Genomic DNA, 24,857 nt, shown 5'->3' on the forward strand with positions numbered 1-24,857 from the left:
ACGGCAGTTTTTTATCTATCTATCTATTTATTTATATGACGTCGACAAACTCGACAAACGTCACGCCGTTACTCTATTGTTTTAATAGCTAGTCTTAAGCCCTTTTCAAGTCATTGAATTTAGTCTCTCGTATGATCGTGTGTGTCTTTTATGTAGTCGAAGTAGCCGTACGCGGTAGGCCTATTATCGAATGGGCTAAATTTTACCTTGCTTAGAGATTGCACTACTTTGTCTATGGAAATTAATTAAAAAACAATGTTGAAAATTTAGCCAGGATAGAATAGTGTTGGAAAAAGGCTCAATTTGGGATTTTGGTACCAATGCATCTGGAGGAGCGACACATAACTGTACGAAAATTTAAATTATATTGATTTACATGTATTTGAAGGAAAAGAAGTTTCTGAATATAAAAAAGCAAATATCATTTTACTCCGAAATATAGAAATTCCAAGTTTACCAACTTTAAGATTTAAATGCCTATTTTGCCAACTCTGAAAAAAGTTAGTGGGGGCGGCTCCCCCCCCCCCCCCCAATGGCTTCACCCCTGGCTAGACCAATACGCTAACTACAACCAATACTCATTTTTGAAAAGGGAAGGAGGACCACGACGCCAAGCTTCCACGCAAAAAGTCTCCGTTAGGACTAAAAATACTTTTTGGGTCGACGGTAGCTGCCACCTACGAGCAACAAACACAAGGAGAAGGCAACTAGCCTTTAAACACGCTAACGCAGTGTTGTGTACCAATTTCATTGGACGAACCTTTACGCTGAACGTTTTACGCAGAGGGGGATGATATTTTCCGAAATTTCCCCTTCCAACGGCGTCTAACCAATGAAAAATATACATAAGAAAATGCACGACTTTTGACGGGTTGCGTTCTCCTTGTGTGGGGTGCTGTGTTTATTTCTCCTAGCTACAACGTTTTTTTTTTTTGGCCATTTTCAAAACTATACCATATTTCTAGTCCCACTTTAAGCGCAAACGCCAAGGATGATAGAAAGAATAGCTAGCTTCACCAGTTTTGTGTATTATCGAATTGTTCTTTCAGATATTTTTGCAGCATATAAATGCCGCACTGAATTGTGACGTTCTTGAAGTTTACTGTATCTTTCCTCATTCTCTATCAACTCTGCTCTAAATTTTTAATTGACTACCGGCCCAATTAAAATGCTCACACTAAGTCATTTTATTATACTTATTTCGTGTCAACCTGTTTGTATCATCTTCGATATAAATTTGGTTAGTTTAATCTTCGTTTCGAAACGATAAACTTCGATCGCGTAATTGCCTTCGTCTTAGTTCATGGCATTTTTGGGAGTCAGGAACGGAAAGTTAGACGTCGCTAAAAATTGCAAAGAGAAAAATCGTTTCAACAAGAAATGCGCGGAATATTTGAAGCTTCAGAACGACGTCATTGGAAGTTCGGGTAATATTGTGGAATTTGATTGTATTAAATTCCAAACGCCCGAGCTATCTCGTTTGGACATAAGCCCGGAAATAGTAAGAAAGTTTTATTTTCTAATTACCAAGCCAAAAGCTAAGCTAATCAAAATTAAGTTTAAATTTTATTCGTATTAACGCGAGGTCTTACCAACGAATCGAGTGTTTCAAACTTTATGTCCCGGTTGAATCATTATTTTGCCTTGGAACTTACCACTATTTAATTTTCTAAAGTTTAACATTTTGAGTGGACATTGTCTTTACATGTTACTAAAATACCACGGTGGTAATAGTATTAAAAAGTAAATTACCTAAGATTTTAAAAACTGGTAACAGGCGTGGATCTAGATAAATATTTTACGAGGGGACTTATAGTCTTGATTTTTAACCATATTAATATATTTATATTAAGTAAAAATATATTGCTTAATTTAATTTAAATCGGTTTTATTATTATGGTATTAAAATTATTTCTATACCAATTATTTATATTAATAAATAAATCCAAGCATCGTTGTTATTTCTTTAATAAATTACTAACGCTTGTGAAATATTAACAATTTAGTCTATATTTAGGAGGGTTTTTACACATCGTGTAGGTGTTTTTATTTGTTTATGTATCATATTTTTATTGCTTTTCCCTGTTTTTTTAATAATTCTTTAAGTTTAACCTACCTGCATTTTTTAAAACCATTTTTTAATCTAAATCCTTAAATACGTAAATAGTTCAATCCAAATAGGCCTCGAATACCTCTTATCAATATAAATTCCTTAAAAAAGTGTAAATGGTTTATAATGCGGTGTCTTTAGACGCTGTGGCCAAAGGCCATATTTGCATAATAACGACAAAACACTGGTATAATGGACGTATATTTCAAATGCGTGTGCAGGAGTTAAGCCACGGGGAGTAATCGCAAAATCAAGCGCCCTTTTAAAAATAAAATAATTATCATTCTTTTCTGAAATCAATGATTCTTTCGGTTACCAACTGAGTTTGTAGGTAAATGTGTTTAAATCCGTAAGTCTTCCGCTTACATTGAAACCTAGTTCAGGTTCGCGTTAATGAAAAGTGTAAATGCAAATTAGCGGAACACCTATAGGGTATTCTTATTCCGTAGCTTGTTATTTACATTTTATCTCTATCGGAAAAATAATAGATAAGGTATTATAAAAAAACGTAAAAAATGACAATTTTCGAAAAACTGAGCTTAGGATCTCTAATTTAGAGAAGCATGCTTTGGTATTAAAGAAAAAAAATTGCTTTTTAGTAGAGAGCTCAACAACAACGTCGGGAGAGCCGGGAGTAGTGGCGTGCTCCTGTAATCCTGGGCGTCTGGGAGGCAGAGTTTCTGGATGGCCGTGTGAGGACGACCACCATTCCCCCAACGGGTGGTCGGGATACTTCCGCCGCGGGTGTCCCCACCCTTGTCCCCACGTATCCCCTGTTGGCGTGGCCGTTACACATATCTCACCCTGATTAATCAGTTATTGTGTGCTGGTGTCTAAGGCCTTGGGTCGACACCGATGTGTGGATGTCAAAATATAAACGTCGGGAGTACGTTGAGGATTAACAGTCTTTAAGATCGGTTAGCTGGTTAACGCTATAAAGTACATCTTCGTTTGCAATCGAATTTTAATGAATTGCCCACCTTTCACTAACCCTGGGTGCACGAAGAATTACAAACGTCGTGTAAACCATAATATAATAGGCGTTATGAATGAAATAAAAAATTCCTGTTTTTTCGTATTCCCGTGTGTACTGCAAATGTCTTTTTGTCAGACTTGGGCAAAATCGTTAGTGATTTTTAGAGATTCACTGTCACCCTTGACGTAAGAGTGGCATTAATCAAAGTCACCAATTTAACTCTTATTCTTGGCGGGAAATTTGAGTCTGATCCTAAAAATATGTACTTTAAAGGGAATAGTAAGAGTACTTTGGTCTTCTTTTTCTTTAGCAATCAATGGCGTATTAAAAGATGTGGGGGCTAGCCCGTTTTACCTCCCGCCCGCGAAACTCTAATTTAGCAACCACGGCATTAAACATCTCATTGGTTTATTAGGACTTTGGATATATAATTTAGGTTAAAGTCCTCTTAGTAGAGTTTAAATTGCCAGATTATAATATTCTATAATGATACTCTGATGACGTTATCATTTGGCTATTTTAAATTTTAGCTTCCTTAATAGATGGCACCACGCTCTCCCGTTAAGTCATTCAATTAAATTTAAATTTCCCGCCTTTTTTAATAGTCTCTAAAATCGATAAAAGCGAAAGAGATGCTGACCTTGACTATCCTAACTCTTTTCCCGCGAGCTCACTCGGCGAGTGACGGAAACATGAAATCTCCACTCTTAGGAGACGAGTTTTTTTAGGTGGAGTGAGAAAGTGTGGGACTAATAGCGTTTTCCATTTGACTGCTCTCGAGCACTTTAGATCGCTCTGATCAACATTTTGTGTTCCATTAGCGTGCTCGGATCTGCTCCGATGAAGTTTCGCGTGTTCCATTAATTCGCGCTCTCGGGTGCTCCGAGATCGCCCAAAACCGATCCGCCGATTTCGACAGATCATCGGATCGAGATTGAGATCGGAGCAAGTTTTCGCGTGTTCCTTTAAGATTTTTTGGCAAAATGGCAGACCAAGACGCGAAAATTTAAATTACTAGCAGACGAAAAACAACAAAGCGCGGGAATATGTTCATGGAATGTTCCATTTGCGGTTTTGATCTAGTCGATTGAGGTGAGATCTATGACGACAGAGATAGATTCACAGCGAATCTTGAGCAATCAAAAGGAAAACGCTATTAAAGAACTCGCAAAATCTAACTCAGTTTCACCCAACTTTCTTTTTTGTATACTCATACTTATTTCATCATATTCGTCTCCATTTCACAAGGCATACAAGTATTTCAATTCAAGCTAGTATTTACACTAAAAGCCAGAGTTCTACACAGAACTGATGAGCCCCAAAAGGGTGAAACCGGTTCACTGTTGAAATTGGACGTTTTAGAATTTACATTTTTTAAAAAGTAGGCTGGTAGATAAATATTAAGTTTTCATAACTCTGTTGTATAATTATGATTATCAGTACTTTTATTTAAACACTATAAATATATAACGACATGTCGCGTAAGCTAGACAGATATATTGCGTCGTCTTGAAAGTGTGAAACACTCAACTCAAAAGTACAAACGAGAAAAGAAAAATGTTCGTGACTCCCGACGCTGTTGCTCAAACTTCGAGAGTGCTCCGCTGAACCTACCAAACTAAAGGTAATACATCTGAGAAAAAAACTTCATTCGACGAAAAATCAAACTCAATATGCAATTTCGAACAAGGGTCGGACATCTGACTTCTCGACCACAATATTTAGGATTTTTGGCAAAATCGGGATGGTTTTGAGGAATTTATCACAAAATTATAGGAGGAAAATGTTTGGATTTTCATCCAATTTTCTACAGGATATTTATAAACCAAATAGTCATATTTTGTTAGAAAACTTCTAGGTGAGTCTCCTGGTAAAGGAATTTACTGATATGAAAGCTCTTGATTGACTTATAGGGTGGAAGGTTGCGTAGTACCCTTCATTCCTTCAGCTTAACGCAACACTAGGTTATGTCGTAGATAGTTTTGTGCTTAGTTAAGGGTAATTCGTTAAAAGAAGATTGGACAAAAAATCATACCGTGCAGTAGTGTAAAATGGGAATTTGAAATATTATGGTATTTTTAACACTCAACTTTTCCGCAGATGGATTTAGAATTTTCATTCAGCGTATACGACAGCTACTTTTCCCAAGACAACTTCGACGAACTCAAACGGTTGCTCTGTCGCTGCCTAATCATTATAACCGATTTTAACAAAATTGGGAAAGTTAACCAGACCAAGCTCAGCATTCAAGACGAAGTAGTCAACGTCCAAGTGAAATCAACTATTAAATACGAGCATTTGCCGTGCTCCAGAAGATCTTCTTACCAAGCGTATGAGTTCTTCATCGAGGAATGGTTTAGAAAGGCGACTTCTCATTCCGTCAACGTTCCGGAATTCGTCCACAACAAGCAGCTCCTCGAAAGACGCCAAATACCGTGGTTGGTCATTCATCTCAGCGAATCATTCCAGAACACGAGAAGAGCTTCGAATGAGAAGGTCGTCGTTAGTCGATTCGAGATGGGCACGCTAGTGCGATCGACGCAATTCATCGTGCATTATAGCTTCGAATCGGTGTATCGCAGGGATCGGCACAGCGTCGAAGCCAATTTCTACCACGACACTCGTCAAGTTGAGCTCGTTTTCGAAAGGAAATATCTCCTTGCCTTCAAGTACTCGAATATCCGGCAGATTTTGATTGACAGGAAAGACAAGACAGTGGTCCATTTCCTGTTGATCAATCCGCCCACCGCCATGGTCTACGTCGAAGAGAAAAGCGGCGATACGAAGACCTACGTCAAGAAACGCGTATCGGAAATTCAGGATTTGCACACCGAAGTTATTGGAAGGTCCAACATGATTAGTATAGAATTAACTAATTACATGGAGTTTCAGGAAATATTATCGAGATTATTCGCGAAAACCAATAAACACCCGATAGCCTACGTCGTGATGGATAGGCTTACAATCCCGCCACCGATCGAAATTCCTCCGCTCGAACTGCACACCTTTTCTTGCACGTACATTCTCAATGCCATTCTGCGAAGAAATTTTGTGCTGCAGCTACAAAATCTTGGACTCGACGGTTACAATCTTTTGACCTTGATGGATGATATGTCGTATTTCCATTCGAGCTACTTGTACGACATATTGGTCGAGGTTCTTCGGGCCATGGACGAAGGTCTTATCCTCGAATATCGAACGGCAATAATCAACCTCTTCGTAAAATACGTCGTACGCAAACAGATTGACGCCGATGAAAAGAAATACCTTTTTCCCGCGAGGACCAAAAAAGTTTGGCGTCTGGTCATCACTCCGACGCGTTTCGTGTTTTTTCCAGCAGAGGTCAGCTTCGAGAACCGGGTGATCCGAAAGTTCAACGGAGAGTTCGCTTTGAGGGTGTCCTTCAGAGACGACGATTACGGGAAGCTGAACAATATGGCCGCCATCGACGAGGAATTCGTCAAAAGAATCGTTATGGAACCCATGAACAGAGGTGTCTGCGTCGGGAACAGGATCTTCCAGTTTCTAGGCTGGTCTAATTCGCAGCTGAGGGATCACGGAGTGTACATGTACGCCCGAGACGACCACAGCAACACGGCGGATTCCATTCGTTCGTGGTTGGGAAATTTCTCTGAGATTAAAAGCGTTTCGAAGTTCATGGCGCGAATGGGACAGTGTTTCTCGCACACCGAAGACGCCGTCGCGCTGTCGCTAGAATCGTCCCTCATTGAAACACAGGCAGACATCGTCGGAGGCTTGAATCCGGTCAACGCGCAACCGTACATCTTTTCCGAAGGCGTCGGAAGGATCTCCGAAAGCCTAATGACCGAGGTACGTACCGCTACTATTTCGTTACTCGAGTTTGAAAAAATTAACCATGAGGTTTTAAAGAACTAATACCAATGGGGAATATGAATCAATTGATAACTAACGTTTTAAATCTTTAAAAGAGGTAACGTATAATTTTATTCACTTGAAAACCTTGAAATTAATTTGTCATGGTAAAGGTCGAGTTAATCTCAAATATAATCTAAAATAAAAGTAATTTCAGGTTACTATATCAATTATCTACATTCTTAAACCAAATGTCGTAACATAGTTAACCGATAAATTAACCAATTGGTTTTCTCAAAACAAATTACTTTATCATGGTTAAAACTTAATAACATTCACAATTTTATCAAAACGACAATAGATTTAGTTTTTGGAAAGATTGCTCTCCTTTTAACCTTAGACGATGTTCGAAACAAAGCTACGAACAAGTTTGTCACGATCTTTTTAAATAGTCTTAAGTATTTGTTCAAAAGTTTTACTAATACAGTTATCAACTTATTTATGATAAGAGTTGAAATATAAAATTCACTGCAAAACGAATCCAGGTGAAAGATAAACTGAACAAATACCAGACTGAACTGAAGAGTACGATGGGAAGCTCGCTGGTAGAATTTTAACTTTATCTTAAGGCGAATGGTTGATGAAAAAGAAAACCACTCGGATGATTTTCCGTATTATACATGTATAATATAGTCTCGTAAAATATCGTGGCAGCGTCAAATATTTTGATTTGCGGTGAATTCTTAGCTTAATCATATTATTATCTTTTACTAAACATAATTCCCTTATTTTGTTCAGTCTTCGGTAATAAAACTATGTAACTGTTAAATTCGGAAGTATAGCGATGCCGCATTGGGTAGCTATTTAGTACCCGTTCGTAAGATTAGGGAACCTCAACCAATCGGACTCAATACACTAGGAGGAAGATAACTGCCGAAAATGGCCTCTATCGTACCATCCGGGTACTACCACTTCGTCTAATTTATTTAACGTTTACTATTCTTACGACTAAATTAAATTGGTGATTAGGAAGCTTCGCTTCAATCGCTTAATGACATCCGCCATATCAAGAATGTATTTATTTCTACTCAGGGAGAATGAATATGTCGAGATTATTTTTAGCGTTTCTCCAATTCCCCCCGTTGGGGCCCCGGTATGCTCCTCCGCTTTAATAAAATCAAATAATACTGCAAACTCATTGGTTCTTAAAAATTTCGTTTTTCGACGCGATTAACGCTGCTGCGAGGACGCAATAAATAAAACCGCCTTTTATCTCCCCCCCCCCCCTTAGCGTGACGGGGTTAGGGCCTCAACGTGTCCGTCGATAGTCTCGACATATTCATTCTCCCTGAGTATAAATAAATACATTCTTGCCCAGCTCTACTAATAGTTACTTCATTATAATAAAAATAAAGTATTTCCTGCTTTTCAGGTATCGAATGTCTTACAATTCCAATATGTTCCAAGCGCTATTCAATTTCGCTGTGCCGGTTATAAAGGAATGCTAACACTGGATCCCAATTTAACAAACCGCGATATTCTTTTCCGTCAGAGTCAAATGAAATTTCCCTGTAAAGAAAGTCAACGCTTAGAAGTGGTTAGCAAGAGTTCGCCAGGTAAATTGCGTTTATAAGTATGCTCTTATTCGAGTTAGGTTACCGTTTCTAGGGTTCATACCCACAAATTTAGGTCACTTTGGGCTATGAAATGGTTATTGGATTTAAGAAATGGGTGGGTTACGGAAAATTTCGGATGGCGTCCGCAAGTCAGATTTGCGATCACCGAATCCCTCCTATTTTAAAGTAATGGTCATCTAGGAAAGTAATGTAATAAATTGTTAAATATCATAAGAAGAGATATAAGAATTTTTTTAAATTATCTTTATTTTAAGTTAATAAAGTATATAATTTATTAAATTATTGACGGAATTCATCGACGCAGAAATTGCTTACTTTTTTCATGTGCATTTATCTGTTATAGAGGACGCTATTGACAGGTGTACGCAGGACATGCATATCTATTATTCTTAAAGGTTGAATAACCTGGGTTAAAGCTAAATTTTGTGTCGCTTACTGTCTTGAAACATGAAATTGCATTGTCCACAGTTTTGAAATGCATATTATTATTTTCGGGGGTGAACGAAATGTTATATGTGAACCCCAGTTGCTATGTTAAACAATTAATTATAAATTAAAGAAAGTACAGCGCCATTTAAGTGTAATCGGGTAACTGTCTTGTGTTGGTCTTAAATTAACACTCAATGGAATCAAATCCTGAATACACCCTTGATATGTAATAATAATAATAATATTAGGTTATTTAAAAAATGCAGTGTTTTTATAGTTATTTTCAGAAGTAAAACCACGCGGCTCCCAATATAATGTGTGAAATCTAGGAGAAACAAACGCAAGGAGAACGCAGCTAGCCTTTAAACACGCTAACTTAGTGTTGTGTACAAATTTCATTGGACGAGCCTTTACGCTGAACGTTATACGGAAAGGGGGAAGACAATTTCCAAATTTTTCCCTTCCGACGGCAGCAGGTGCTAAAGCGTCTAACCAATGTATATTGTACACAAGGAAATGCACGACTTTTGACGGGTTGCGTTCTCCATGTGTGGGGTGCTGTGTTTGTTGCTCCCAGGTGAAATCAACTTACGATTTTATATACTTTTCCAGTGGCTGTACTGTTAAACCGGCAGCTGATTACCATCTTGGATCAGCAAGGTATTCCGGCGGCAGTGTTTCTGGAGATCCAACAAGAGATGCTGAAGAGCGTGACCGAAATGCTCTTGGACGGAAGCCAAGCCGCCAAGTATTTAAGAGACCACAGTGCTTTGCCGAAATTGAATTACCAAGAAATGCTGCAGGTTGGCATTTGCCTCAATGACGAACCATTCTTCAGGAGCGTTCTTCTAGCGCAGCACAGAGTTGCCATAGGTAAATCATTAAAAATATATTTCAGCCTTCCAGTTAAAATGTTTGTAAAAAATAAGATCCTAGACGATCTTTTGATATATCATAAATATATCATAAACTTTATTTTTATATGAAGTTAGGATGTGTTTGGACTTGATTAACTCTTTTGAATATTACGATTTAGGTTGGAAACTTCTTAATTTTTGCCATTTCAACTAACTTTAACGCTAATTATCTCAATTGCGTGCTGAAAATGGCGTAGAAAATTATTCAGTAATTGGTCATTACCTTTAAAAAGTTTCAGCTAGGTATATCGTGAAAGTTTTATGCAAATAATATTGAAAGTGACGATTAAAGTACGTGGGATCATTCATAAATTTTATTTGCATTTCACAAATTTAAAATACTCGTTGTGGTTAGTTACAATTCTTTTGCTTCTCCAGGGCCACAAAAGTAACGTACCAATAAAAAAAATTAAATGCCCACTTTTACTTAAAGGGAGTATATCCTGCAAAGCGATCTTTATGGAAGCCCCCTTTAATTTTTCTCATTTCCCTGTTCAGTGGCGCCAAGCATTTTTAAAGCCAAAGGTCAGAGCTGCAAACGTTGGGTTCCACACCAAATACCTGAGGTTATATTCCCTTTAAATGACTTATGGTAAAATTGCAACAAGGGACCTCAAAAGAAGAAGCGCCACGCCAGCAACATCCGCAATCCACTAGTGTTTTGTTCTTCTCGATAATTGCAAATTTATACTCAAACGAGTAAAAAAGTATTTTTATTTTTTTAGGGTAATTTTAAATTTGTTAAATTGCAACGTACTTAATTTGTCATTATAAAAATCAGTTTATTAAAACTTCCATGAGATACCGAGACGAAACTTAAGAAGTACTGACCAATTACCGAAGAATTATTCTAAGCAATTTTTAGTTGCGCATACTCGCGCCATTTTGAAATGTTTAAAGCAAAAGTTGACTAAAATGTCCAAATTTCAGATGTTTTCAATTTTAATTTAACCTTTTCAAAAATTATGATATAGTTGTCTAACTTAAATCCTAAAAGTTGAATGGGTTATCAAAAGTCCAGATGCAACCTAACTTCGTACAAAATCTAATTGCTATATTTCTTATACATTATTACACCTGTTTCTATCATCTAGAAAAAAAACTTATCACCAAAACAAAGCCAAATTTATAATTCTATGGGTTGAGTCGTGGTAGATTTTGGGCCAAATATTTGGTTCTCAATCACCCCGTCTATTAGCAAGAAACATAAAAATGTAACAAACAGTGGTCACTACAATAAGCATAAATAACCAATCTCATCACTTATTACCCCTACATTGTTTAAATGTTTTGACACAATCCTCAGGAATTTGTGTGTACTAAGATCATGTACCTTGTAGCCACCGCTGCTGAATCTTCCATAACTCTTCAACAATTAGGTCTAGAAGGGTCAATCGACAGAAAATTTCATATGCTCAATAGCCCAATATTCATTTCTTTTACGGTTGTATTAAGAAATTTAAATTTTAAGTGAGGTTTCTAACCGATTCGCGGGACCCCACAGCCCGCTTATTACAAATCAGTTATCAGTTACTAGCTTCAGTATTATTAACTAAGTCATTGGTGAAACGGAATATCTTCACACCAATTCGCGTATGAAGTGTTATAACTTTGGGCCACTTGTGATATTCGTGTAAAAAAATATTAAACAAAGTACTGGTCGATAAAATAAAATGTCAGGCAATTGCGTTCCCACACTTCCCCTGATGTATTATATAAACTTGTATATCGCTTAGTAAATATACCTTTCAACCAATTTTTTATACATGGATGCAATTAGTTTTGTCCACGAAGACCAGTTATAAGTAACCTGTCCTTTCAGATAATTATCGTACTCGGCATTAACAACCTACAGTAAGAGTTACTTCGCCTCTTAAATTAAACGGATTCTTAGTACTCACCGCCACACCAAACCCATATAAAGTATAGTTAAAAGGAACCACCTATGGACTGCATTGTAAAGGTTGATAAAATTGGCGAATAAGTAGATAAGTCCATAATGAAAAGGGATAATTAAGCTAAACCCTAAATAAATTTGAAGAAATTTAAAAACTTACTAATAGCTCGTACCGATAGGTCTTCGAGCAAACAAAACACGCGAAACTCGGACCAAATAGATCTTCGAGTGAAAAATTTAATTTAATTTAATTTAATTTAATTAAATTAAATAGTCGCAAGCCAGATTTCCCACACGGTACTAACGAGTCTCAAATAGGACGAAACCGGTCTACCGTTGGATTTTATTTAATTTAATTATTCACTCGGAAGATCTATTTGGTCCGAGTTTCGCGTTTTTGTTTGCTCAAAGACCTATTGGTACGAGCTATTAGTAAGTTTTTAAATTTCTTCAAATTTATTTAGGGTTTAGCTTTATTATCCCTTTTCATTATGGACTTATCTACTGTTTCGCCAATTTTATCAATCATATAAAGTATAATTAAGAGTAGTGAAATGACATCCAAGATAAGAAAGCTTCTCGATGTTATTGCTAAAAGAAACTCGAAGATAAAATACTCAATGATGCGGGGCTGGGGTGGCTAAGTGGTTAGCACTTTCGCCTCGCAGCAAGAGGAGCTGGGTTCGATCTCAGCTTGTGGCACTGGGTGAAATCTCGGAACAACCTCTTCTTTGTTGAGTTTGCAAGTTCACTCCCCCTAGCTCTTCGGTTTCCCCTTCCATGAAAACGTTAATAGTGAGTGTAGGGGGCTGTTGGCTCGAAGGCATGAAGGGCTGGCCACCACCCTCCTACGCATTTATTAATGGCTTTAAAAGTCGCTTGATTTCTTAGGCCTAAGGGGGTGCCTTGGGTATTAGCGTAGCTTATTATTATTTTTAATTATTATTTAATGCACAATAAACGTGTTTTTAAATTAGAATTCACAAATGCAGCTGTCAACGTAAGTTACATTTATAAAATATAATTTTTAATGAAATCGAGCTTAATAGAAGAAATCGTTTACAAATTCGTTAGTTAGAAATATAGTAAAAGAGCAAAATCGAAAGGAGGCAGCCATGGTTTGAATTTTCTGTGGATTGATATCAAATTTACTTTCTAGCACCAAAGTGCTTGCTCGTAGAGTCGTAAACATACTTCGTGACTTAGCCCTGCCTTGAAACGTCCGCCATATTATTTCACCGCGCTGAAGAACCAAAACCACACACGACGGAATCGTGTGAATGTCTTAAGCGTCTTTATGCCATGGCCAACCTAAACACTTAACTATGACCACGAAAATGGGGCACAATCACGAGCAAGCAACAAACTGGTTGAAAGGTTTAAGGAAACAGACCTGTTCTTTACTCTTATTTTCTCTCGTTCCTTTTCCCTGCTGCCTTCATGGTAAGTCTTAACATTGTTTGAGCACGTCTTCATTTTAAATCCGGTTCTTGGATACTCTTTATCAAAAGCTTATCATATCCGACTGATGAACACTATTCCGTACGGTAGATGGAATGAAAAGGAAAGCTCGTCTGCACATTGAACCGGACAAAGGAAGGAACATGTTCGGGGTGATGGACGAGACCGGCAACCTCGAGTACGGCCAAGTGTTCGTTCAGTACACAACAGAAATTGAAGGATTCGAAACCAATCGTGAAACAATCGTTTTAACGGGTAATTATCTGTCACTGTTAATTTCTTTGTAGAAGATTAGTTTGGCTTTATTAAAACCTCAAAATGAAGCGAACTACTTCTTACTGCGGCGTAGTACAGGTTTTTACAAAATACCTGTAAATCGGTACGAAGGATTTGTAAGCAAAATCTTGAATTGTAGTTCGCCACTCGAATAGTTCCTCACGCTAGTTAATCAAAGGGCCCTGATTAACTTTCACTGTTATTAACAAACTTTTACACTCTGTAGGTAAAGTTATAATAACAAAGAATCCTTGCCTTCAACTCGGCGATGTCCGAATGTTTACGGCGGTCGACGTAGACGAGCTACACCACATCGTGGATTGCGTTGTGTTTCCTCAAAAAGGACCAAGACCTCATCCCAACGAAATGGGCGGTCAGTTCAAAACATTTATTTTTAAAAGTTAGGAAATTTTACAGCAGTAGCTATTAATATTACCCTGCATCTTGGACAAATAAACTACTGGTCCCAATTAAGATTTAGAGTAGCACCTTGTGTATCGCCACGGCATCCGCACCAGAAAAATTTTAAAAGAAATAATGAACAAGTGGGAAACATAAGTGATCGATTTTAGGCCTAAGATATTTAGCTCGATTTCTAAAGTTCTTAGGCGCGTGCCTCTTATTTGGGGGAAAATGTTGACTGCTAGACCCTGATTAGTTTTTTTTTTCAAGCATACGTGTGATTTCGTTTAATTTGATAAATTTAAGCTTTTGCAATTGACGTGATTAGGATCAGATTTGGATGGAGACGAGTACACTGTCTTGTGGAAGAAGGAGCTGTTCTTCAAGGGAGGAAACATTCCTGCCAGTCATTTTCCCATTCCACCAGAAAAACCACATTTTGGACCTGTCACTGTAAGCATTTTAGGACAATCCATTTTTGAAAACCAATCGTTTGAACAAGTTATTTGGTTAAGTATGTTAGTCAAAATGATTCAAAGGAGAAACAAGAGCGGATTCATGGGGAGAATGACTAAGTTGGGACGATTTTGGATTCAAACAACTGAGCCAGGTATCTCATTGGTTCTCTGCAACTGATGTCTTCCAGTTGGCAGCCCACGTCAGCTCATTTTTTCTTTACCCTCACTTGCCGTGGAAAATGGTCATGATGCACATGGATCGTTCCAGCCTAGTCCTTTTCCCAAAGAATAAATAAAACACCTTCTTTTTAAGAACTTAATAATGTAAAAAAATCACTAGTCAGAACATAATTCTAGAATATTATTTCAATTACTTAGATTTAACTAAGAGGTATTCACGGAGTGACGTCATCAGATAAATAAAATAATCCACTTGTAGTAGCTGATGCAAAACGGGCACAAATCCTGCTAAGGATTCTGTTTGCGAATAGCTTTGTTGAAATATTTTCCGTGAAGAGAAGATTACGGAAATCTCTATTTTAAACTTATGCTTATGTACAATGACTTCAAACATTGATAGAGACTTCGTTTAATATGTTTTTACTTTTCCAGGTAGCTGACATGCTTGAATTTCTGTGCCATTACATTATGTACGACCAAGTTGGTGTTATTGGCAACGCGCATTTAGCACGAGCTGACGACGTGAACTGTGGACTGAGCCATCAGCTGTGTTCTACGCTTGCTTGGAAATTCTGCTTGGCTGTGGATTTCGCCAAGAATGGCCAGAAAGTGCAAATGGAAAAGGAGGAGAAACCTAAAATGTACCCCGATTTCATGGAGAAGGGCAGCCTAGCCAACACTTACAGGTCTCGACGGGTCTTGGGAAAACTCTACAGGATATGCAAAGATTACGAAGAAGAAAACCGAATGTCTGTGGCTACAAGAGATAAAACTGAAGTAGGTTCACCTTTATTTTAGAGAAGCTTTTGGTGTCATTTGGAAGTTGGTATAATACACTAAGATTGTAAGCAGGTTAACAGAATATATGAAGCTATGAATTACAGCTTCTTTATAAAATCCGCTTATACGCAGATATAGCGAGAGCAGGCAGACAGTGTGGTTTTTTTACCTTTTATCTGTTAACCTGAGTACATAATGTACACCAAGCTAACATAAAGAAAAACTGAAATGAATAAGAAATGTAAATTTTCAGATTGATCCCAATTTGATCCGACCCGGTTGGGAAAAATACAAAGACGAAGCTGAAAAATCTTGCGCCAAGTATAAGAAACTGTTTGCGCTGCTCTTGAACACTTATGGCATTGAAGACGAATATCAAGCTTGTGGCAAGGCCCTAGTTGGTCTTCACCATCGAGCCGAGCGAAAAGAACTTATGGACATTGAAGAAATTGTTTCTCTCTCGATTCGTCATCTGTGGAAAACTTTCGAAGATGAGTTTCACGAAGAATTCCGTAAGCAGAACGGAAATCTTAACGATCTCACTGAAGACGTTCTTCAAAAAGCATCGGCCTGGTACGTTGCTGCCTACCACAACGCGAATTCTAGTTTCTTGAGTTTTCCTTGGATTTGTTGGAAGTACCTCGTCGCCATCAGACGTTTGTCATCCATTCATACCGGCGACCCTGCAACTAATCCTTTTATCGTCAAACTTCAAACTAAATTGGAAACAACCATGCAACGTACCCGTCTACGTCCACTACCAGTCGAAATCATTCAGAAATGCGTTAATTTCGTCAAAACGCGCAATTCCGCCCGAAACAACCTTCCCGTTGATTTGGGGGAAGTCATTGGAGCTCTTAGGGTTCTGTTGCACTGGGCTCATTCGGTGGAAACTGTGGATTTCGGCGATCAAAGCGTGGTCCCTAACACCTACAAATCTAGCTTGGACTATTTCACGGACGTTTATCTTCAGTGCATCGGGTCCAGGAAGTATAGAAGCCATCCCAAAGCGATGGAACTTATTTTAGCATTTCTGAAGCATTGCACGTCTCTGCGCTTTGTGACAAAACGGTCCAACAATTTCGCCTTGTGTCCAATCAGAAAACAGAAGTTCCTAGGCAAGAAAGCTATGAGTGCCTACCACAGTGTGGCCGTTAGCGGAAACCTCGTTGCTCTTTGTCTAGAACACAATGGACTAGATTACTACCGTACTCACGACAATGAAATGGAGCCCATTAAAATCGAAAAGGACTTCCTAAGAAACTACTACCAGTACAACGGCTACGAAATGTTGAAGGATACACTGTTGGCCATAAACGGAATCGTCGACGTGAACATCCGAGAAATCGGACGATTTTGTTTGATCAGCGCGTCTGGAACCAACAGTTCCTTGAGAATCATTGAAAAGTTTATGCTGAAAATTGCTGAAAACGAATGACCACTTCTTTTTGTTGTATTTAATTTATATAAATTTTAACATTTTAAATGCTTTTCTGTTTTTACTCCTTATTGCTTTTATATTATAAACTAGAGAAGTTTTATGTACCGGTATTTTAAAATTCCGGTCGAAGCTTTTGGGAGTTAACTAAAATTGGAAATCGCATTTAAAATATTAAAGTTATTTGTTGTAACTAAAATTTGCTGCTGTTATTTTTCATTTTTGTTCTATATATCATAAAAGTTCTATGAATAAATATCGATTTCATATGTGCAGCATTACTATAGCTCAGTTTATTGTTGTCCTTGTTCAATTAACCGATTTAAAGTCTTAACGCGATTAATACATTGAGGTTTAGTTGGCTTATTTACAGTTTTATATATCCTAAAATGGCGCCATATTTTCACGTGCAAAATGATTCTTAAGGTCGTCCGAATAAAAAGAATTAAAGTTTAAAACTTTAGGAATTATTCTAAGAATTTCTATTCAAATATGTTTAGACTGAAACGTTGAGTTGTTGTATCGATATAATTTTGCTTTCAAACCTTAGACTTAAAAATCTGTTGTAGATAAGACTACAAAAGAAGCGTATATAGGTGAAGATTAATAAATATTTAAGTATTTCAATGAAAAGTAATGTTTCACAGTGCAAGTCTCAGAAAAACAATTAGTACGGGTAAAAGAGGCCCAAAAGGGGGGCTATTTGGAACATTAGCCTCGCCACATGTTTTCCACTTTTTAGTTGCACCTTACCAACGTACTTATTACGGGGAACCTAATGGTGCAAAAATTATTAGCCGCAAATAATTAATTTTAAAGTTATACTAATTTTAAAGATGTACATGTACGAACCGAACGGTTCGGGGCGTAGAATTCACTCCGCGGCAAAAGAGAGCTCCGTCACGCCGTTTCTGCCCTTTCGAAAATCAGCGTTTCTTTATTTGTTGGGAGTGGTAATGGCGCCAGTAGGACCACAATATACGCGAAATATGCTTCTGTAGTAGACGTGGGGTCTAAGGATTAAAATGACAGTGCCCGAAACAAAGCTTTTATTAAAGGATTAAAATGACGGTGGGCTACTATACAGATAGGAAAGAATTTCACAAACCGTATTCATTTTCCGCTAACCATGTCCGATACCGGCTCTTCGCGTAGTTCCTCAAGTTCGGACGATTCTAAGGCTATTTTTAACAATAGGTACTTCTGGTTTTTGATTATTTTTAAGGTGTATTATTTGTCAAGGATTACAGTAATCCAAAAAGTTTTAACCGCTATTTATTATTTAAAAAGATATGATCAATATAAAATTGTTACTTGCCAGCAATTTTTACCTCGGAAAATACGACATATTTTGAGATTTTCTCGGGAAATACGAGATTTTTGTACGTGTTGGATAAGGTAGGACTGATGACGAATTACATTTAACGGCAAGACATTACTAAATTTTTAAAAAGTGTCCAAACCGAAAATGTTTTTTTTTTTTACGGCGAATTCAATTCGCTAGATACTAGGTACGATATCACTGGAAACAATATCCGTAGGTGGGGTTAATATATGCATCCAGGAGGAGGGAAAACTCCTTCGTGTGGGATCGATTCATCTCTCATTCGCTCTCCCTTGTTTAATTCGCACTAGGTACTGTCCTCTAGGTCGCGTTATAGATGGTACAGCTTGATTAGCAAGAATGGGGCTGGGGTGGCGCTCGAGCGAAGTGAGTGCGCGGCGCCGTGAGGCGCCAATCATAGCTGCACGGGCTCGTCTCAATTTTGAGCCAATTTGTGAGTTTGAGACCGAGTCCTTAAATATTCGTTCGGAGGACGAACTCTTCAATAGAAGTCCACCCCTGAAAAATAATTGAGTGAACCGAATTCTATTGGCTGTTAAGTCGATGATGCGAGTCATGGGACCTTTGCACCCACGTGACCCACGTTTATTTTTGAAAAGTTCGTTTTTAACCGCGCATTTCACGATTGTTCCGAGCTTTCGTTCATTCGACGGTCAAAATTATGTACGCTTTCGCCGTGTTTATTTTGTAACCTTAGCGGCAGCAGAGGCCTGTGGTTTTTGGAGGTGCATTTATTTTTCTAAGCAAACTCTACAACTGTACTTTCTATATTTTAACCTTATAATGTTAGTGGCAAATGTTATTTTATGTTATAACGCATAAAGTAGATTTAGTTAGTCTCTTAATTTGTAGGAGAAGTGTTAGACATGGCAGTTTTCATATGATCGGATTCAGTGGCGGCGCTAGGGGGTAGGCCAGGTAGGCCACTGCCTACCTTAAATTTTTGAGGGGCCCCAAAATCACCCTATAAGGGGCCTCAAATTGATCTAGAAAGGGTCTCAAAATTGTCCCAAGAGATAAAATCTATATAAATAAAATCTGATGTTTGTATATATATATATATATATATATATTGGTTTGTTACCTTCTATGCACGCCCAAGATAATTGTCCGATTCCCACGAAATTTGGCCAGTGGTATTGTGGCCCCTGCCGTCAGGTTTTAGGGGCGTCTTGAGATTGCTAACCTTCGTAGTTTTTGACCACGGGACCAATAACCGGTGACCGCAAGACCGAAACCCCTGACCTCACGCTGTCAAGAGATGCGGGTATTAAGAGACACACTTAGCTGCTGCATGGCATGACCTTCGACCCTTTTCGCTTGCGTTCGTTCTCTTTTCTCAGCCCACCCCTCCCCTCTCTATCTGTGTCACGCAGACCAGGGGCGTAGGAACCGGGAGGGGCAGGGGGGGGCAATGCCCCTCCCTAGAATTTTGCTGGGAGGGGCTACTATTGTTATTGCCCCCTCCAACCTTTGGTCAGTTGAAATCTTCAATAGGCTCAAATTATCATTTTAAAAGCATATACAGTTTATAGAACCTCAACTGTGTTTAAATTTCAGTCTTTTCCCGCCAATTTACATAGTAGTAACAAGTACACATGCATTTGGAGAAGCTACACTCCATTAAAAATTAAAAACCATTCTCCAGACCCCTTTTCGTGTATCTTTGCCCCCTCCAACTTCTAGAACGTTCCTACGCCCCTGACGCAGACACCTTTGCCCGGGCCGTATTCATTCCACGCATACCCATAATACCAACCGATATGCCATTTGATTTTAAACGCCTGCAATTTCCAATCAATCTTAGCTTCGCAATGACAATTAATAAAGCGCTAGGACAGTCACTTAAAACTGCGGGAAACCCATGCTTTATGTGGCGTGCTCAAGAGTTGGAGCTGCAAATAACCTGTACATACTTACTCCAAACGGAGAAAATAAAAATATTGTGTACAAAAACGTTTTATCATAATTACATCTTAAACTAATCAAAGAAATCAAATATATGTTAATATTACAAGATATGATATTCTGCACTATTAAACGTTTGCAATTTAAAAAAATATTTAATATGCATATTTAAAGTAAAGTGCATTTTGTTCCCGTTTTCAAAACCCTAATTTACTCAACTAGCTGAGAAGCCCGGCCGGAGCAGTAAAGTGCATTTGGTTCCCGTTTTCTAAACCCGAATTTACTCAAATAACAATGAAACAATTGTCGATAATGTAATTATAAATTTTTGATATATCTCCTAGTAAATAAAGCCAGTTCTGTTATATTTGGACTCGTTTTACTGTTGTTAGAACTTTTTTGTTCGTCATGTACATCACTACTTTATTTTATTGAAGCATTTCGTTGAGAAAAGGGGGTCCCGGATCGGGGGCCCATTTATTTGGTTTGCCTACCCTCGCGAAAATTCCTGGCGCCGCCACTGATCGGATTAAGTATTGCTATTTATTACATAAACCAGGGTACACAAATTAAGGGGAACCAAAAGCGATTGGAGCAGCGGCGGCGATCGCAAAAATTATGGTGGGGGATTTTTTTTTCATATTAAATTTATTTACATCAAACTAAAATAGGTAATATTAATATTTCTATAAAAGTGTTTTTCTGATATTTGAATTCATTTATAATTAATTCAAAGTCGTTGTCTTCGGATAATTAAAATATTTTGATAAAGCTGTGTACGCGACGGATATATTTTGGGTTAAACATTTTATAGGACTAAAACTTATGCTTATTTATTTTTATGTACCCTTCTTTAGTAACAGCAAATAAATACATTTTAATAAATTAAAAACAATAATTTAAAATTGGTCTTGGGGCTTTCCGAACAAATATTTTTCAGTGGGGGCTCTGCGCGGCTGCGCCTACTTTTTTCTCTTTGGGGACACTGGCCCCGGAGCCCCCACGGGATCGCCGTCCCTGGATTGGAGGATACTATACTATAGCAATGGTTAAAATTCCGTAGGGCACAAGACAATGACTTAAAGCTTATAATTTATTTGTCACTAAAAATCTTGTGAACTCCTCAAGACCGTGGAGGAGGGGGCAAAATCCCCGGGGTAGTGCTGTAAATCGCCCACGAAGGACTGATAGGGGCCCATCAAAGAGACAACAGGGGGGTGGGTTAAAATCAGAAGGATTAAAAAGGCTCAAGGGGGATAACTTGGACAATGTGTACAAGGCGTGGGGGTGCCAAATCATGTTAGCCCTCCCCCCCCTCCAGCTTCCATTTTAACTAAAGGGCTCGCGAGTAACTTTCGCCACGGTCCTCAGATTGGCTCTGCTTTCTACCGTTTTCTTTTTAATAAAAATATAATTTTTATCTCTAGAGAAAAAAGTATGGTTTTCTATAAGTAAAGTATAGCTAAATTTGTGTTGAGCCGCGGACTCAAAACGAGTGAGCCTTCTAATATTTATTCAGAGACCTAGTACGAGACGAGTCCAAAACGAATTGTTTAGGTGAGAAGAGCCCGAGATGAGTCCAAATTCATTAACTTAAGAAAATTGAGCGCGAGACGAGACGAGCGAAAAAATGTAAATCAAATGAGACTGAGGTGAGTCCACAGAAAAAAATAAAGCTTAACACGAGCTTAACACATTTCTGTAAAAATTTGAGACGAGCCCGAGTCCAACACGGGCGTGCAGCTATGGCGCCAATACTTCGATTACGAGTCCAGTGTTACTTTTAGTTTACACGTACAAAATCTCGAAATATGTCGTATTTTCCGTGGTAAAAATTGATGGAAAGTAACAATGTTACATTTATCATATCTTTCTAAATAATAAATTGCGGTTAAAAGTTTTTGTTTTTAATGCGAAACATTATTTTTAGGGAATTAATACTTAAGTAGATATATTTTATGTAGTTTATCAGGGCCGTAGCTAGGACTGGGCGCAATTGGATATAGGGGCGCCGAAATTGTTCCATATTATTATATTAGGGGGCGCCAAAATTACGTCATTTTCTCTAGCTACTGCCCTGGGGTTTATATATGCACCCATGATGATTATAAGAACGGGGCTGGGGGGGGGGGGGTACCGGTCCGGCCACCCAGCGCTCGAGTAATCGAGTGCGCGCCGCCGCGCCGTCAGCCGCCAATGTATAGTCTTTGGGAAACTTTTAATTACCTTTTAAAATAATGCTTTGCGGGGAAATTATTTTGCACCATAGGAATCTCCTTAAAAAGTACTATAAGGGGGGTCTAGAAAGGGGGGCAAAGGGAGTGGCGGGGCTATTGTTCCAATTTACCAAAAAGGGCTCTCCATCGGCAAAATTCGTCCCAACTTGCAATATGGCCTAAAAATTCTCGTTTGGTGTCTACTTTGAGGATCCGATGAGTCCGCAGCGATGCGGGGTGGCCAATACAGTTTGGGGGGGCAAATGGAGGCTCTCACCGAATTGTGCCGTAGGATGAACTGTTTCCGAGTTATAGCCGAATTTGTACTGAATCACGTGGTTTTTTCTCTAATATGAAAACAAAATCCCCAAATGTTAACTTTAACAATCGGGTCAAGCTGGGTATCGTTTCTGTAGTATGTTTGGACGCCGAGTCGAATGAGACCAAAAGTACGCTAAAAAAGTTTTTTTTTTCGAAATTTCACTATATGTTGAAAAGGTATATCAACGATTTGGCTAGTACCAACCATACTATCGGATCTTACGTATTATTTTGTGCCGAATTGAATATTCAAACAATATACATTTTGAAAGCAATTACAAATATAATTGACATGGGTTACTCCCGATACGATCCAAAGAAGATTTCTTACCATGACGGCGGAATAATTGAACAAGTTTTGTGATTAGTTTTTAATTTTAAACATTATTTATTTGTTACAACTATTAAATTAATTCAAGCTTAGAAATGAAAAACATTGATTGTTTGAAAAAATTCAATTGAGGAAAACATTCTTAAGAACAGCTTTCTGAAAAAAATAGTTATTGCCTCCAACTAACAACTTGTTTTTTTTTCAAAACCTCATACCTTAGCGACAATTGACCCTTTATGACCAACGTTACTATTAGCTTTTCGAGTGTATTTTACAAGTGTCTTGTTGAAACTTTTCAACTAGCACCTATCGGTAAAAAAAATTATATTTTCTTTACGTAAAACGTAAATCCTGAAAATTTCAGTGTTCTATTATAAATAGTTTTTGAGAAATATTAATAAAGGAATTTAAATTTGAGTAAATCTTCAATCGCCTTGTACATAAATTTAGTTAACACACTTTTATAACCTAAAAGGAATTGGGTGGAAAATGAGCGTTTTTTCAACCACCATGTATATTTAAAATCCAAGTGAAATTTTACCTCAAAGAAAAGTTAATAACAACGCTTTATTATTCACCCTGTCCAGCCGTAATTATAAACACTATTTCAATCACCCTATACATAACTGATATGAGTGGCGAGTAAGACTACTTTACCTTCGGACACGGCCAATACGTGCAAAATGAAATTTAATAACATTCCGAGGTATTAGTAATAATAAAAGGATATGCGGCGTGAGACTTTGGTTGCGATAGAAAATTTCTAACACCAACTGGCAAAGTGAAAAATGCAGTAGCCGTATTTACACTCGCAACTTGATCTGCCCTAGCTGGCCGGGATTTTGCACCCTGATCGCTAAAATATTAGGTTTCACGAGTTATATACAGAAGTGAAGAGAAGCACATTGTGAAAAACTAAATGAAAAGAGACTTAAAACGGTTTTAAAATTCACAATTTATTTATTTAAAAAATCCAACGTTTCGGAGGAACTGTTCCTCCTCCTTCTTCAGGGATTTTTACAAGTCTGACAGTATAATGGTAAAAATTTGGGACGACAAAATATTGATGCGCTTTATACATATAGTGGCTACTGTTCTATAGCCGCGAGCGTTTTTTCCCGAAGGCGAGTCGACCGTCGAAGGGTTATAGGAGCAACGGGCTCGATATCCTCGTTCGCGCGCGAGGCTACTATTGTCGGAATGGGGGATTCTGCGAGAGGAGGAATTGGTTTGTTGTGTGGGAGAGGGTGAGGACCATAAAAACATTTAAAAAGTGGAGAAAACGTGGATAAGTTAAAGGGACCATCGTCACGGTTTAAAAATTGCGCAGATTTATTTTTTTAAATCTCGATGGATTCGCGTACATTAAAATGAGTTTTATGTAATTTTGGTTGAGCTAGAGTAGAAGGAAAGTGAGGTCGACACTCCGAACCCGGGTTCGGGTTTGGGTTCGGGATCGAAATCCGGGATTTAAGGGATGAAATGGGGGTAAAATCATCGAAAAGTCAATGTATTTAGGGTATTTCTCGCGACGATTTGTTTTCCCGTATATCAACATATTATGTCCAGGCCAACTTGTTCATTTATCTACGCTTATCTCGAAAGATACTTGAACGTATATCTTATCAAGTTTTATCGTACGGAATAAGTTGAAATGATGTAAAAATTGATAACCTAGGCGACGCGTGCGCAGATTACCCCGGGGGACGCGGTTAATTTGAATTGAAGTGTTTTGACGTCATGGAATATTCGTTGTTAAAGTAGAATGGAAATATTTTTAAACTTCATTTTAATATCATTGTAGTATGCTTGACACTTGAACCAATCTCACGAGTATTTCTTAAAACGAATATCTCGATCGCGTTTTATCGTACGAAATAAGTAGAAATTATGTAAGTTGTATGATACTTGATAACCTAGGCAGGAAGATAGCGCGCGCGT

At 38.1% G+C, this 24,857-nt stretch overlaps 1 protein-coding gene across 1 annotated transcript; it reads left to right on the plus strand.

The window, feature by feature from the left end:
* The first annotated feature begins 1,203 nt into the window (after positions 1 to 1,203).
* LOC149958997 (uncharacterized) lies at positions 1,204 to 17,073 on the plus strand. Its single transcript, XM_090166368.1, has 9 exons — positions 1,204 to 1,501; positions 5,187 to 6,917; positions 8,353 to 8,536; positions 9,599 to 9,859; positions 13,352 to 13,516; positions 13,764 to 13,910; positions 14,268 to 14,392; positions 15,010 to 15,354; positions 15,611 to 17,073. Exons 1-9 carry the CDS (start codon positions 1,304 to 1,306, stop codon positions 16,793 to 16,795), a joined length of 4,341 nt encoding a protein of 1,446 aa, XP_090022494.1. The 5' UTR covers positions 1,204 to 1,303; the 3' UTR covers positions 16,796 to 17,073.
* Positions 17,074 to 24,857: the final 7,784 nt, after the last annotated feature.

Source organism: Leiobunum rupestre, chromosome 2 (assembly GCF_980474605.1).
Source record: "Leiobunum rupestre chromosome 2, qqLeiRupe1.1.hap1, whole genome shotgun sequence".
NCBI lineage: Eukaryota > Metazoa > Arthropoda > Arachnida > Opiliones > Sclerosomatidae > Leiobunum > Leiobunum rupestre.